Source organism: Myotis nattereri (assembly GCF_964212035.1).
Source record: "Myotis nattereri genome assembly, chromosome: X".
Classification (NCBI taxonomy): domain Eukaryota; kingdom Metazoa; phylum Chordata; class Mammalia; order Chiroptera; family Vespertilionidae; genus Myotis; species Myotis nattereri.
Genome location: NC_138078.1, coordinates 98,364,121 through 98,379,000, shown reverse-complemented (window position 1 = coordinate 98,379,000; position 14,880 = coordinate 98,364,121). Strand labels below are relative to the sequence as shown.

The 14,880-nt window shown below is 38.4% G+C and overlaps 1 protein-coding gene across 2 annotated transcripts in view; it reads right to left on the bottom strand.

The window, feature by feature from the left end:
- Positions 1-14,880, bottom strand: part of MID2 (midline 2) — a 113,261-nt gene that overhangs the window by 14,831 nt on the left and 83,550 nt on the right. For both annotated transcript variants that reach the window (XM_081081273.1, XM_081081272.1), the window contains exons 4-5: positions 9,507-9,614; positions 7,699-7,847 (exon numbers count right to left, since the gene is read on the bottom strand). In XM_081081273.1, the coding sequence (XP_080937399.1) occupies positions 7,699-7,847; positions 9,507-9,614 (257 nt within the window). The remainder of the gene's footprint in view (positions 1-7,698; positions 7,848-9,506; positions 9,615-14,880) is intronic.

Genomic DNA, 14,880 nt, shown 5'->3' with positions numbered 1-14,880 from the left:
CTGAATGGATAAGAAAACAAGACCCATATATATGCTGTCTACAAGAGACCCATTTAAGAATTACAGATACACAGAGACTGAAAGTAAAGAGATGGAAAAATATACTTTATGCAAATGGAAAGGAAAAAAAGCTAGGGTAGCAATACTTACATTTGACAAACTAGACTTTAAAACAAAGACTATAGTAAGAGACAAAAAAGATACTACATGTTGAGGAAGGAAGCAATCCAACAAGAGGATATAACCTTGTAAACACATATGCACCAAACACACAAGCACCTAAAAATGTAAAGTAAATGTTGATAAACATAAAGGGAGAGATTGACAGTAATACAGTCATAGTAGGGGACTTTAACACCCTATTGACAGAAATGGATAGATCTTCAAGACAGAAAATCAAAGACATAAATGACACACTAGATCAGGTGTATTTAATTGATAGCTTCAGAGCATTTCACTCTAAAGCAATAGAATATACATTTTTTTCAAGTGCACATGCAACATTTTCTAGGATAGACCAAATGTTAGGACACAAAACAAGTCTCAATAAATTTAAGAAGATTAAAATCATATCAAGCATCTTCTCTGACCTTAATGGTATGAAACTATAAATCAATCACAAGAAAAAAACTGAAAAAACACACAAATATAAAGGCTGTATAACATGTTACTAAACAATAAATGGGATAAAAGGAGATCAAGAAATAAATCAAAAGATACCTTGAAACAAATTAAAATGAAAACAGAACAACTCAAAACCTATGGGACAAAGTAAAAGCAGTCCTATGAGGGAAATTCATAGCATTACAGGCCTAGCCCAAGAAACAAGAAAAATCTCAAATAAATAATCTAACTTTACACTTGAAAGAACTTGAAAAAGAACAACAAAGCTCAAAGAGAGTAGGAAGAAGAAAATAATAAAGATCAGAGCAAATAAATGATATGCAGTAAAAAAAAAAGCAATACAAAAGATCATTGAAATAAAGAGCTGGTTCTTTGAAAAGATGAACAAGATCGACAAACCTTTATTCAGACTCATCAAGAAAAAAGAAAAGGACCCAAATAAATAAAATCAGAAATGAAAGAGAAGTAACAATTGATGCCACAGAGATACAAAGGATTGTAAGAATATATTATGAATAACTATGTGCCAACAAACTGGACAATCTGGACAAAATAGATAAATTCTTAGAAATATACAATCATCCATAACTGATTCAGAAAGAATCAAAGAATCTGGACAGAAATATTACAACTAGTGAAATTGAAGCAATAACCAAAAAACCCCCAACAAACAAAAGACCTGGACCAGATAAATTCACAAGTGAATTTTACCAAACATTCAAAGAACTAATACTTATTCTTCTTACACTATTCTAAAAAATTCAAGAGGAGGGAAGACTCCCATGCTATATTATGAGGCCAGCATTATCCTACTCCAAAACCAGATAAAGATATTAAAAAGAAATAAAATTATAGGCCAATACCCCTAATGAACATAAATGCTAAAATGCTCAACAAAAAACTATATCCAGCAATACAATCAAAAGATCAGATTCCATCGTCAAGTGGGATTTATTCCAGGGATGCAAAGTTGATACAATATCAGCAAATGAAATGTGATATAACACATAAACAAAATGAAGGATAAAAACCACATGATCATATCAATGAATGCAGAAAAGTCTTTGATAAAACCCAGCACCAATTTATAATAAAAACTCTCAAAAAAATGGAAACAGAGGGAACATATCTCAATGTAATAAATGCCAAATATCACAAACACACAGCCATTGTCATACTCAATGGGAAAACACTACAGGTGTTTCCCTTAAGATTGGGAATAAGACAGGATGTCCACTTTTACCATTCTTATAAAACCTATTACTGGAAGTCCTAGCCATAGCAATCAGATAAGAAGAAATAAAAGGCATCCAAATTAGAAAAAAAGAAGAAAAACTGTCATTATTTGCAGATGACATGATACTATATACAGAGCACCCTAAAGATTCCACCAGAAATCTTCTAGAACTGACAAATGAATTCAGTAATGTAGCAGGATACAAAATAAATATTCAGAAATAAGTTGCATTTTTATATACCAGCTAGAGGCCTGGTGCACAAAATTCATGCAAGTAGGGCCCCTAGCCTAGCTGGTGATCAGGGCTGATAGGGGTCTTCCAGCTACCGGCCAGGGCCTTCCTTCATTCCGCACTGCCCCTGGTGATCAGCGCACATCATAGCGAGCGATCAAACTCCCGGTCTCCTGGTTGAACTCCCGAGGGGACACTTTGCATATTAGCCTTTTATATATATAGATAATGAGCTATCAGAAAGTGAATCTAAGAAAACAATAGCATTTAAAATTGCATCAAAAAATAAAGACCTGGCAATAAATTTAGCCAAAGTTATAAAAGACCTGTACTCATAAAAATGTAAGACACTTAAGAAAGAAACTGAACCCAGACCCACCAAGGACAGATGGCAGAAGATGGAGTGCTGGCAGTGTCTGAGCTACTACATAATAAATGCCAAAACAGAAAAAGGAAGAAAGGAAGAAAGGAAGGAAGGAAGGAAGGAAGGAAGGAAGGAAGGAAGGAAGGAAGGAAGGGAGGAAGGAAGGGAGGAAGGAAGGGAGGGAAGGAACTGAAGAAGTTACAAATAAGTGGAAGTATGTACCATGTTCATGGATAGAAAGAATTGACATCATTAAAATGTCCACACTACCCAAAGCCATCTTTAGATTCAATGCAATTCCTGTCAAGATATCAATGGTGTATTTCACAGAATTAGAACAAATGTTCCAAAAATTTATATGGCACCACAAAAGACCCCAAATAGCCACAGCAATATTGAGAAAGAAGAACAAAGTGGGAGGAATCACACTACCTGATATCATACTATACTACAAGGCCATAGTTATCAAAACAGCATGCTACTGGCATAAATACAGACATATAGATGAATGAAACAAAATAACAAGCCCAGAAATAAACCTCTCCTCTATGGTTAATTAATATTCGACAAAGGAGGCAAAACATACAATGGGCTAAAGATAGTCTACTCAATAGATGGCATTGGGAAAATTGAGCAGATACATGCAAAAAAAAGAAAGAAAGAAAGAAACTAGACCACCTTCTTACACTATACACAAGAATAAACTCAAAATGGATTAAAGACTTAAATATTAGACTCAAAACCATAAAAATACTAGAAGAAATTATAGGCAGTATAATCTCAAACATTTTTTGCATCAATATTTTTCCTGATATATTACCTCAGGCAAGGGAAACAAAAGAAAATATAAACAAATGGGACTACATCGAACTAAAAAGTTTTGGCACAGCAAAGGAAACATCAACGAAATGAAAAGACAACCCACTATATGAGAAAACATATTTGCCAATAATACAGCTGATAAGGGGTTAATATCCAAAGTTTCAAAGTACTTATAAAACTCAACACCAAAAAACCCCACAAACAATTCAATTAAAAATGGGCAAAGGTTTTCCCAAAATGGAAGTGGAGTAAGTGAAAGCTGACACTCTCCCAGGACCAAACTGTAATTACAACTAAGATACAGAAAAACCATCCTGAATAATCAAATGAAGATGAGTTGGAGAGAACTCTGATAACTGAGTATGGAAAGTGGAGACCACATAGAGACAGGTAGGAGGGGCGGAGGTCAAAAGGGCTGGCCAGACTCCCACAGACAACACCTGAAGTTCTAGAGCAGAGGTTCTCAACCTGTGGGTCACGACCCCTCTGGGGGTCGAACAACCCTTTCACAGGGGTCACCTAAGACCATCGGAAAACACATATATAATTACATATTGTTTTTGTGATTAATCACTACGCTTTAATTATGTTCAATTTGTAACAATAAAATTGGGGGTCACCACAACATGAGGAACTGTATTAAAGGGTCACGGCATTACGAAGGTTGAGAACCACTGTTCTAGAGGGACATCTCAGCTGTGGGGGGTTCCCACCGAGAACTCTGGGGTCTAAATCCCAAGCTGGGCTCCCCAGCCCAGAGCACCAAAACTGAGAAAGGTGCCCACATAATATCTGGTGGTGAAAGCAGCAGGGTTGCTGTCTGCCAGTGAGAGACTGCCAGAGATGCAGGCACCTTTTAAAGGGCCAACACACAAAATTTTGTGTGCAGCCGCTCACCTTGGGTTCTGGCAGAGGCAGGGCAGGTTGGACTAGAGCTGAATGAGGAGATTTCAGGGTAGGGAGCTCCGGGGTTAGAGTTCAGAAGGCAGCCACCCAGGTTTCCTGTGCTGAGTAATTCCCTCATACTGCAGAGGACATCTTTCTTTGGCAGACCTTTATTAGCCAGGCAGCTTTTGCCTGGGGGGAGCAATTGCCCCACCCTGTTGGAAAACCTCTTGCCCTACCCTGTGGAGTTTACACCTTTCTGTGGTCTATAGCCTGAGGATAATTAAGACAGAATAACAATCAGACTGTAGGCAGAGGCTGATCTCTGGAGGCTTTGAGTCTTTGCCTAATCTCCTTCTGGACCTAGGCTAGAAAAAGCAGACTTTGGTGCACATCTTGGTCCTTTCCAAAGGCACCCAGTACCAGCAAAGGAAGCCACAGCTGTGGATTGCTAATAGCTCCAAACAGTACTCAGGGTCAATCACAAACAGTGTCTGACATTGTCCTGCCTTAGAGACTGGGGGTAATAGCAGATTTACCTAATACATAGACACAAACCCAAACAGGCAGCCAAAATAGGGAGACAAAAAAAAAACAAGCCCCAGTAGAGCTAAATGAAGTGGAGAGAAGAAATTTATCAGATAGAGAGTTCAAAAAATGGGCAAAGGACCTGAGTAGATACTGCTCAAGGAGGACATACAGATGGCCAATAGACATATGTAAAGGTACTCCAAGTCACTAATCATCAGAGAGATGCAAATTAAAACTACAGTGTGGTATCTCCTTATACCTGTCAAAATGGCTATCATCAATAAATGATCAAACAAGAAGAGTTGACGTTGATGTGTAGAAAAAGGAACCCTTGTGCACTATTGGTGGGAATGCAGATTGGTGAAACCGCTGTGGAAAGCAGTATGGAGTTACCTCAAAACATTAAAAATGGTACTGCTTTATGACCCAGCGATTCCACTTCTTGGAATATATACAATGAAACCTGAAACACTGATTTTAAAGAACATTTGCACCCCTATATTCATTAAGTGCTATTTACAATAACCAAGACTTGGAAATAGCCCAAATGTCCATCAGTAGATGAGTGGATAAAAAAATATGTGGTACATTTACACAATGTAATATTACTCGGTCATTAAAAAAGAAGGAAATCTTACCTTTTGCGACAGCATTCATGGACCTGGAGAGCATTATGCTAAGTGAAATAAGCCAGTCAGAGAAAGAAAAGTACCATATGATTTCACTTATATATGGAATCTAATGAACAACATAAATTAAGAAACAAAATAGAAACAGACTCATAGCTACAGAACAGACTGACAGCGGTCAGAGGAGAGGGGAGCTGAGGGACTGGGTGGAAAATGTAAAGGGATTAAGCAAAAAATAAAGTCATAGACACAGAAAACAGCATGGTGATTACCAAAGGGGAAGTGGGGTGGGTAGAAGTAGAAGAAGGTATAGGGAGGATACATGGTGATGGAAGGAGACTGACTTGTCTTGGGGTGCTGAAAACACAATACAATATACAGTTGATGTATTATAGAACTGTATACTTGAAACCTATATAATTTTTTAACCAATGTCACCCCAATAAATGAAATAAAATTTTTAAATTAAAAAATGAAATTGAATAAAAATAGCAGTATAAGCATGTTATAAAATAGCAGTATAAGCAAGCATAAACATAAAATTTATGCCAATAGAAACAGTTAATAGAGCTAAAATTACTTGGCTTTGTTTTAAAAGTGTAGACTATGGCACTAGACTTCCTGGGTTTGAATCCTACTTCTACTCCTTTCTAGTTGGGTGACCTTAGTCAAGTCACCCAAGTTCTCTGATGCTCATTCTCTCATTTAAAAAATAGGGAATAATAACAGTGTTTATCTTAAAAAGGTTTCTCAGGACTGAGCTAATACTTAGAATAATGCCCAACAATAAATAATGCTTAGTATTATTGATGGAGATCAGAAATTGGGGTGAGTAGAGGATTGTTATTTCTTGCAATATGACTATTAGTAATATTTGACTTTTTAATTACACAAGTATTGCTTTAATATAAAGAGCTTTAATTTTTTTTAAGAATAAATTAGAAGTGATAAAATGGAAAATCTTTTAAGAAATTTTCTGTGAAGGAAAGGAGAGTGATAGAGCAATAGCTACAGGAATTGGGAGGTAGAGGAAAGTTGTGGGTATTATTATTATTTTTGATAGGTGAGACATGAATGAGTTTAAAAGTGCATGTGAGGTCTACTAGAGTGGTGAATAAATTAAAGAAAGGAAAAAGAAGGCATGTAACCAAAGCACAAATGAAGGAAAATCTCTTTCATTATAACCAGAAGGAAGATGAACGTGACGGATGTAGTTGTAAGTATGCCCTGCAGTTTGGTATGGGATATTGAGGAATTTATTATTTCATACCTACCACTCTCTCTGTAAAATAGGAGGTAAACTCATTTGCTGAGCATAAGCAGAAAGGTGGCAGGGTTGGAATTTTGAGATGAATACAGAAAATTTGAAATAGCTATTATTGAAATAAGGAAAAAAGAAAGCTGACCAAAGCAACACGAAGGATTTCAGGTCAGTACTAAGAGCCAAAGTAAGATTAGAGGCCATGAATTTGTGGTGTAGTAGTACCAAAATCTTTGGTTATATGATTTTCTCCAGCAGGATTCTGAAACTCAAATATAGGCATGGAAAATGTGGGAATAGGTGAGTTGGCCTATTATCAGGATGGTGTGATAAAAAGGCAGTGGGGCAAGGGAACTGTGGTTATTAAAGCGAGTAGCTGAAGTGAAAAATCACAGATTCTAAGTAGGCCAAAGAAAGAAGTGAAGGCAGTTGTGAAGACAGTCAGTAGCTGGTAGGTAGGAATCAGAACTTAGAGGTCCCAATGAAGCAGAAGAATAGATGTACTGGAAGAAAAACAGACAACTGTAAATACAGAGGTTGTAGTTAGAATTTGTAATGTTTTTATTTATGATCTAAGTGTAATAATAAGTGATGGTGAAGTTTAGCATGTGGGCCATGGAATTGGGTGGATGAAGTGGAGTAGAAAGAAGTAAGGGTCACTGGAGGAGGATATGGCAAAGAGCCAGGAGACTAGATGGCTAGAGTATTAGATGGGTCAGCTATGTGGATGCTGCTAACATCACCAAACTAATGGCAGAAGCAATAAAAAGAATACTGTGAACCTGGAGCCAAAGTCTTCAATGAATGAGAAGGAGATAGGAGATCAATTCTGGCCTAATGGGCCCCTATTGACCCTTGAAGCCTTGGTGACTATAATGAACAATGTTTCACTGTAGACTTCAGATTCTTTGCAAATGAAGAATTGGTAGGCTGCAGAGGCAGAGAAGGGTCACAGAAATCAACAGGGCAATCCATCACCGAGGCTTAGTAAGTAACTAGCTGGTAAAATCTTCAGGTGGCAACTGCTACATACATGCCTGAACAGAATTAAATGACTTTAAGCTGGCCCCTTTTCATAAGAGCAGGCATGTCAAAAGAATATAAGGAACTCACCTCTCAGCAATATTTTTTGCAGACTGGAGAAACCGTGCTTGGTCATTTTCTTTCAGGATATGCTCAGCTTGGTTGATGAGGACTGTTGACCGTTCAAGACACTGGCGGCAATTAGCAACCTGCTGTGCCAACTTTCTCAGTTTCATAACCTTAAAATAATTAGCAACAGAAAAATAAGAAAAAATATCCAGTGCTTAATTAAAAACAATAAAACAACAGGAAGGAGATCTGCCGCAGTGACTCTAAAAATAAGGCCAATTCACATTAATATCCAATGGTCTCTTTACTAACCATTCACCTTCTCACCCTACCCTCTATGTCTGTCATGCCAACCCCTCCTCCTACCTACAGCCTGCTTACTTACCCTGCAACACAGTCATATACTCAAGATTATCTGCTCCTCTTTTTATTGATAACGTTAATTTTTCTGGTCATAAAAGCAATGCGTGCTCATATAGAAAATGTAGAAAATAGCCCTAGCTGGTTTATTCAATGGATAGAGCATCTGCCTGAGGACTGAAAGGTCCCGGGTTCGATTCTGGTCAAGGGCAGGTATCTTGGTTGAAGGCTTGATCCCCGGCCCAGGTCAGGGTGTGTGTGGGAAGCAACCAATCAATGTGTCTCTCTCACATCAATGCTTCTCTCTCTGTGTCTCTCCCTCTCCCTTCCATTCTCTCTAAAAATCAATGGAAAAATATCCTTGGGTGATTGACAAAATAAAGAAAGAAAGAAAAGAAAAGTAAAATATAAAAAGATACCCCACCACCCAGGGATCACCCTACCACCCAGGGATCATTGTTTACATTTTATTGTCAATATATTTTCACATACGTGTTTAATAAAAAGTACCTCCTCTTTCTTTATGAGGCTCTACATTTCTATGTATATATTTTTCCAAGTATCTTTACACATACCTGTGTGTTCACAGATCTGTGTTCCCGAAAACTTCAGTTGCTGTGTTAGCTGGAACCACCCAGTATGGCATAAAGTATTGGTCACCACTCCAGGCTCTCATAACATCTCATTGTATACACCGCATGAGGTTTTAATCACTACCCTGACCAGCAGACCCACAATTCTAAAACCATATAGATTCATGGAGTCTCATACCTGACTTTCTTGATTATGATTCTTCAGTTCTCAAGCTAAAAGCCTAGAAGTCTTCTCTCTGTCCTTCATCTTTTCTACCTAATCAATTGATGATTCCCATAATTTCCTTCTAGAGATGCCTGTTATGTTCTTCCCTTCAGTTAGTACTGCCACTTCTCTGGATTACATCTTCATAAACTTATACCAAGAATCATTCCATAAGTCTCTGAACTTGCTTCCTATATAACCCTGCACACCTCTGTCATATCAATCAGTCTTTTCTCTTCCTAAGAAACTAGAATGGTTTACCTATGTCTTTCATATTAAGCCCAAAGTCCTTATCATAGCATTCATGGCCCTTCCATAATTCTGGCCCACATTCCTACCACTATATTTTTTCTTATATTGACTTATACTAGTAACATACATACAGCAAAGCACCCAAATATGAAGTGAGCAACTCAATGATTTTTTGCATATACAGATACCCATGTTACTACCAACCAGGTAAAGATAAAGAATGTTTCCAATGCCCTAGAACTGCCAGCATTTTTATGGGATTCTCAGCATTAAGCCAAACATTGCTTCTTTACCTTTCTCCCTAAAACCTCATTTCTTCTTGCTTTCATGATCCAAATTCAAACTAGAATCTTCAGCATAAAACCTTAACTTTTGTAAAGTCAACTTTGCCTTGACCTCACTGAAGTGCTGTGCTTTACCTTTGTCTCTTTGATTTTGACAGCAATCATTTGCTTCCTCTGCTGGATGATCTCTACCAACTCGTCACATTCTTCCATAAGTTTTGCCTCATGCATAGCAGTATTCACCTGCCAAGAAAGTCCAGAATATTACACAGTGATTGCTGCCTTTGTCCTCTGCTGGATCTCTGAAAGGTTCAGACTGACAGCAAAACATGCACAACTTCTTCCATACCTCCCTCTTAAGATCCACTGCTAGAGGAAGGGTAGAGATGATGATATTAATGATGCAAAGGCATTGAAGCACCACAGACAGGAAACTCTCCGGCCTCTGGTAGATCATGATGATTAATGGAAGGCTGGGCAGAAGGACAGATGAGATGGGGGCATATTATTCCCACTGTGCAATTCCCATTACTCCCGCACCCTGTCCTCCTGCTGTTCTTTTGGAAAGAGGGTAAGGAAATTTAATTACGTCAGGGAAAGAGTATTCCTCTTCACAGGAGCAATGATATCAAGATAATATTACAACAACATATTTCTACCATCCTAACAAAAATGTTTTCAGTTTTCCTTATTCCCTTCTAATTTTAAAATATATGAATGTACAGCTATAAATTCACAATAAATACATGAGTGTAGATAAATTTTCACATAGTTGTCATCATGTCTCAGTAGATATTTCTCACCTTGAGCTGTCCAGTATCTGAATACCTTTCTGGTTTGGGGACACTTGCTACATCAAAGTATTTCCATTGCAAAATCAGGGTGGGATTAGGGAAAAAGAGCCATCATTGTTGATTATTTTTCTATATACTTATTTTTCCTTCTTTCCATCTCTACTAACAGTAGATGGCATGAAGCTCCAAAAAGGGTTAAATGAGAGCAGGGGATCTTTGGGCTACCCAAGTGTAAAGGAAAAGGAAAGGGAAATCAACTTACATCTTTTAAACACTTAATGTACCAACTACATTACAGATAAATTATTACATGTAATTATCATAAACACTTTATAATATAGAGCCATTTTATCCCCATTTTGCAGATGGGGAAACTGGGGCTCAGAGACTTTCAGTGACTTGCTCAAGATCACACAGCTAGTAAGTGGTAAAACCAAAATTCAAACTGAATTCTATCAAGCGAGACCCTTGGGCTGGCTGGGTGGGCAGATGAGGTTTTAGTTCCATTTCAGCAGCACACAGAGCAGTCACACTAGGAAGCACAATCATTCCAAGAGTCTATTCAAGGATCACTCAAACAGAGCTCTAGAATGCTGAGGAACAGACAATGAGTTACTTGAGCATCAAACGTCAAGGGGCCAGATGAGCTTCATTAGCAAGGTAGAGCTGCATTTCCAATTGCTAGCTCTCTTAGTAGAGTTACTTTATATATTCTCAGAAAAACACCTGTCACTGGACTCTGCTGCCTCCTCTCTTATCCTCTAAGGTCCCCAATTAGCCAATTTTATGTTTTATTCTTAACTGAAATAAAATGTGCTTGCTGAATTTCAACCTTATTTTGTTTTATTTCCATTTTCAAGGGGGAATGCTAAAATGAGTTTCCACTTATTCTGAATGAACAGGCCCACGCTGCCCATTCTAATTTTTTTTTCTGATTCCTCACCCTTTTCCTAAATTGGATCTACCTTTCCAAGGAAATAATCTCACACTCTCAAGGAACTCCTACTCATGTGAGAATAAGAGATGCATCTATTCATCCAGTGCTCCCTGGATCTGTGCTTAGAGTATCTGGAGACTTAGACTATTCTTATTTATAGCTTCTTTTTGAGGCTGCTGATGGTGTAGGTTTAGTGTCTTGTGTCTTATAATTTAGGCTTTGGAATAACCTTTACATAATACTCACTATATGCCAGGTACTGTCCTAATCAGTTTACATGTACAGTCAGCCCTCCATATCTGCATGTCCGGCATCCTTGAATTCAACCAACCACAGATTGAAAATATTCGGGGGGAGGAGGGGCAGTTACATTGTAGCCCAGCCAGTGTGGCTCAATTGGTTGAGCATCATCCATGCACCAGGAGGTCACTGGTTCAGTTCCAGGTCAAAGCACATGTTTCTATCTCTTTCTACCTTCCTTTCTCTGAAATCAATAAAAACATATTTTTTAAAAATGTTTCATTGTTGCTGATGTGTACTATGTAGTTAGGCATATGAGGTTGCATCTGTGCTGAACATGTACAGACTATTTTTTCTTATCATCATCCCCTAACCAATACAGTATAATAATTATTTATATAGCATTTACATTGTATGAGGAATTATAAGTAATTAATAGATTATTTAAAGTATAGGGGAAGATGTGTGTAGGTTATATGCAAATACTATGCCATTTTATATAAGGGTCTTGAGTATTCACAGATTTTGGTATCTGTGAAGGGTCCTGAAACCAGTCCCCTACAGGTACAACTGTAGTAATTCTTTCCATCACCAAAACAACTCAATGAGGCAGGTACCATTAATCTCATTTTACAGTTGAGAAAACCTGAGCACAAACAAAGTGACTTGCTCAAGGCCACACCTCTAGTAAGTGGCAGAGATGGGATTTGGACCCAGGATATACAACTGGAGTCTACACCTGTTTTTAAAAGTTTTAAATATGTTTTTACTGATTTCAGAGAGGAAGGGAGAGGGAGAGAGAGAAAGAAACATTAATGATAAGAGAGAATCATTGATCGGCTACCTCCTGCATGCCTCCTACTGGGGACTGAGCCCACAACCCAGGCATGTGCCCTGACTGGGAATCAAACCATGACCTCCTAGTTCACGGGGCAACACTCAAGCACTAATCCATACTGGCTGGGCATTCAGGCATGGAGTCCACACCTTTAACCATCACACTATACTTCCTCCCAAGATGAGTGTAACAAAATCCCTATCTTTAATTTCTGACCATTGTTCCTTCTTTTGTACATCCATCTTTATTCTGTCTTCCCATTCTCTTTAGTCATTTCATACTACTTATTGTTCCCCTACATTCCTTGTACCTCCATGTCTTGTGACTTTACTCAAGACACTCCTTTAAGTCATTTCTCTCTTTGTTTATTGAACAAACTTCTATTTATCTTTTCAGGTCCTGGTCAAAGATCACTACTTCCGTAACTATTTCTCACCTGCTTTAAAAAAACAATTGGTCTCCTGCCCTAACTGGTTTGGCTCAGTGGATAGAGCATCAGCCTGTGGACTGAAGGGTCCCAGGTTTGATTCCGGTCAAGGGCATGTACCTTGGTTGTGGGCACATCCCCAGTAGGGGGTGTGCAGGAAGCAGCTAATCGATGTTTCTCTCTCATCGATGTTTCTAACTCCCTATCCCTCTCCCTTCCTCTCTGTAAAAAATCAATAGAATATATTTAAAAAAATAATTGGTCTCTTATTTATATTCCTATAATACTTTATACGTAAGTTAATTATACTATTTACTGCCTTATGTCATAGGTATTCATTAGTCTGTCTTTTCTACCCAAACATGAGCTCTGGAGGCCAGGGGTTGTGTTTTGTTTGCCAGCATAGTGAGTGGCATATGGTAGATGTTCAGTAAATATTTGTTGAATTGAATTGAATGAGAGGAGAAATGCATCTCACTGCTTGCTAGACATGTCCATGTGGTTACTCAAGTTACCCTAAACTCAGTATGTCTAAAAACAAACTCATCATCTTCCCTCTAAATCTGACCTTTACTCCTGATTTTCTTTTTTTGTTAATGTTACTATCATTATTGCAGTTTTTCAGGTTTAGTTACCTGTGACTGCTCCTTCTCCTTCTTCCCCCACATAAATCCACAGCAGTCCCAAGTCCTTCCATCCTTTTCCTTTTAATTTCACTAAGTTCTTCTGGTAATACAATGAGGCTCTGAGCCAAGGGACCAATAAGTTGAAGTTCGTATCACCCTTTAGGGCAATTATTGTAAAAACCTCATTAATTCATCCCCCTACCTCTATAATCGTCCCTTTGCCCCATCCTATACCAAGAAACCAAAAAATATCATGATCATCTTCATCATCAAACATGTATTAATCATGTCTTTTGTGCAATGCCCTCAATAAATCTGCTATCTGGCTAGTGAAAAGCCTTACATATAAAACAAGTAAGTCAAGGTAGCATAAAATAAATACCACGGAGTGCCAGGGTCCAGCCCCAGTGGTCCAGGGGTTCCCAAAGGTGTGGACGGAGTCTGCGAAGAATGTTTTACAGGGAGACAGTGTTCAGAACGCTCTAGCTCTCTCTAGTCTCCGTGGATCTTCCTGTGCCTGGCTGAGGCCACAGAGAAAGATCCCGAGGCAAACTAAGCCTTTATTTTTATAGTCAGAGGTAAACAAGGTAGTGGTTACCAAAGTTACACTGTTCTTGTGAGTTTCACTTGTTTACACTGTTCTTGTGAGTTTCACTTGTTTACACTGTTCTTGTGAGTTTCACTTGTTTTTGTTCTTGTTGCACTTCCCTCAGCCATTAGCTTCCCAGGTAAGATCTAGGGAGCTATAAGGTCAAGCCTAATTATGCTTAAGAGGACTGTGCCCTCTAAGCTGGGACTTGTTTGTGACTTTGCCAACAGTTCAGTCCGAGGCTTAACCCTATATCGGCTCCCCACAATGGAGTGATGTAGATTATAATCTATAGAAATTAAAGAAAAAGATCATTCTTGGTGGGAAAGTAGAGAAAAATTGCCTGAATGAAATGTGACTTGAATTGAGCCTGAATGATGGATAGCACACAGATTAAAAGAAGAGAAGGAGGGAAATTTTGAGCCAAGCTAATATGATTGAGCCTTGTTCTTTAGTTAATATGGTATCTTTTTAAAGTATTTTTTGGAAGAAGGAGGGTAAAAGGGTCATATAATGACCTTAGTTAACTTTTTAAAAAGATGTACTGGGTCCAGATCCACGATGGTGGTAAAATAGGTGGATGTTACATTCACCTCCTCCCAGGACCAAACTGGAATTACAATTAAAATATAGAACAGTCAACCTAAATAACCAATTGAAGAATAACTGAATAGAAGACTTATCACCAAGGATTTATAGAAGCCACATTGAGACTGGTAGAAAGGGCAGAAACGTGAAAAGGGCTGGCCCTACTCCCATGGAAGGTGGCTGAGGTTCTGGAGAAATATCTCAGTAGCAAAGGTTCCCTCTGAGCAGTTGGGGTCTCAACTGCATGCTGGACTCCCCAGCCCAGAGTACCAGAACCAGTAATAGGCACCCAAAGAACATCTGACTGTGAAAATTGAGGGAGAGACAGAAGTCTTCTAGAGACAAGTGCCCACCTAAAGGGCCAATGCACAAAATCTCATTTGCAATCACTCACCCTGGCAAACATTAACGACAAAGAGAGAATCTTAAAGGCTGCAAGAGAGAGAGACAGAGAGTTCCCTACAAGGTAG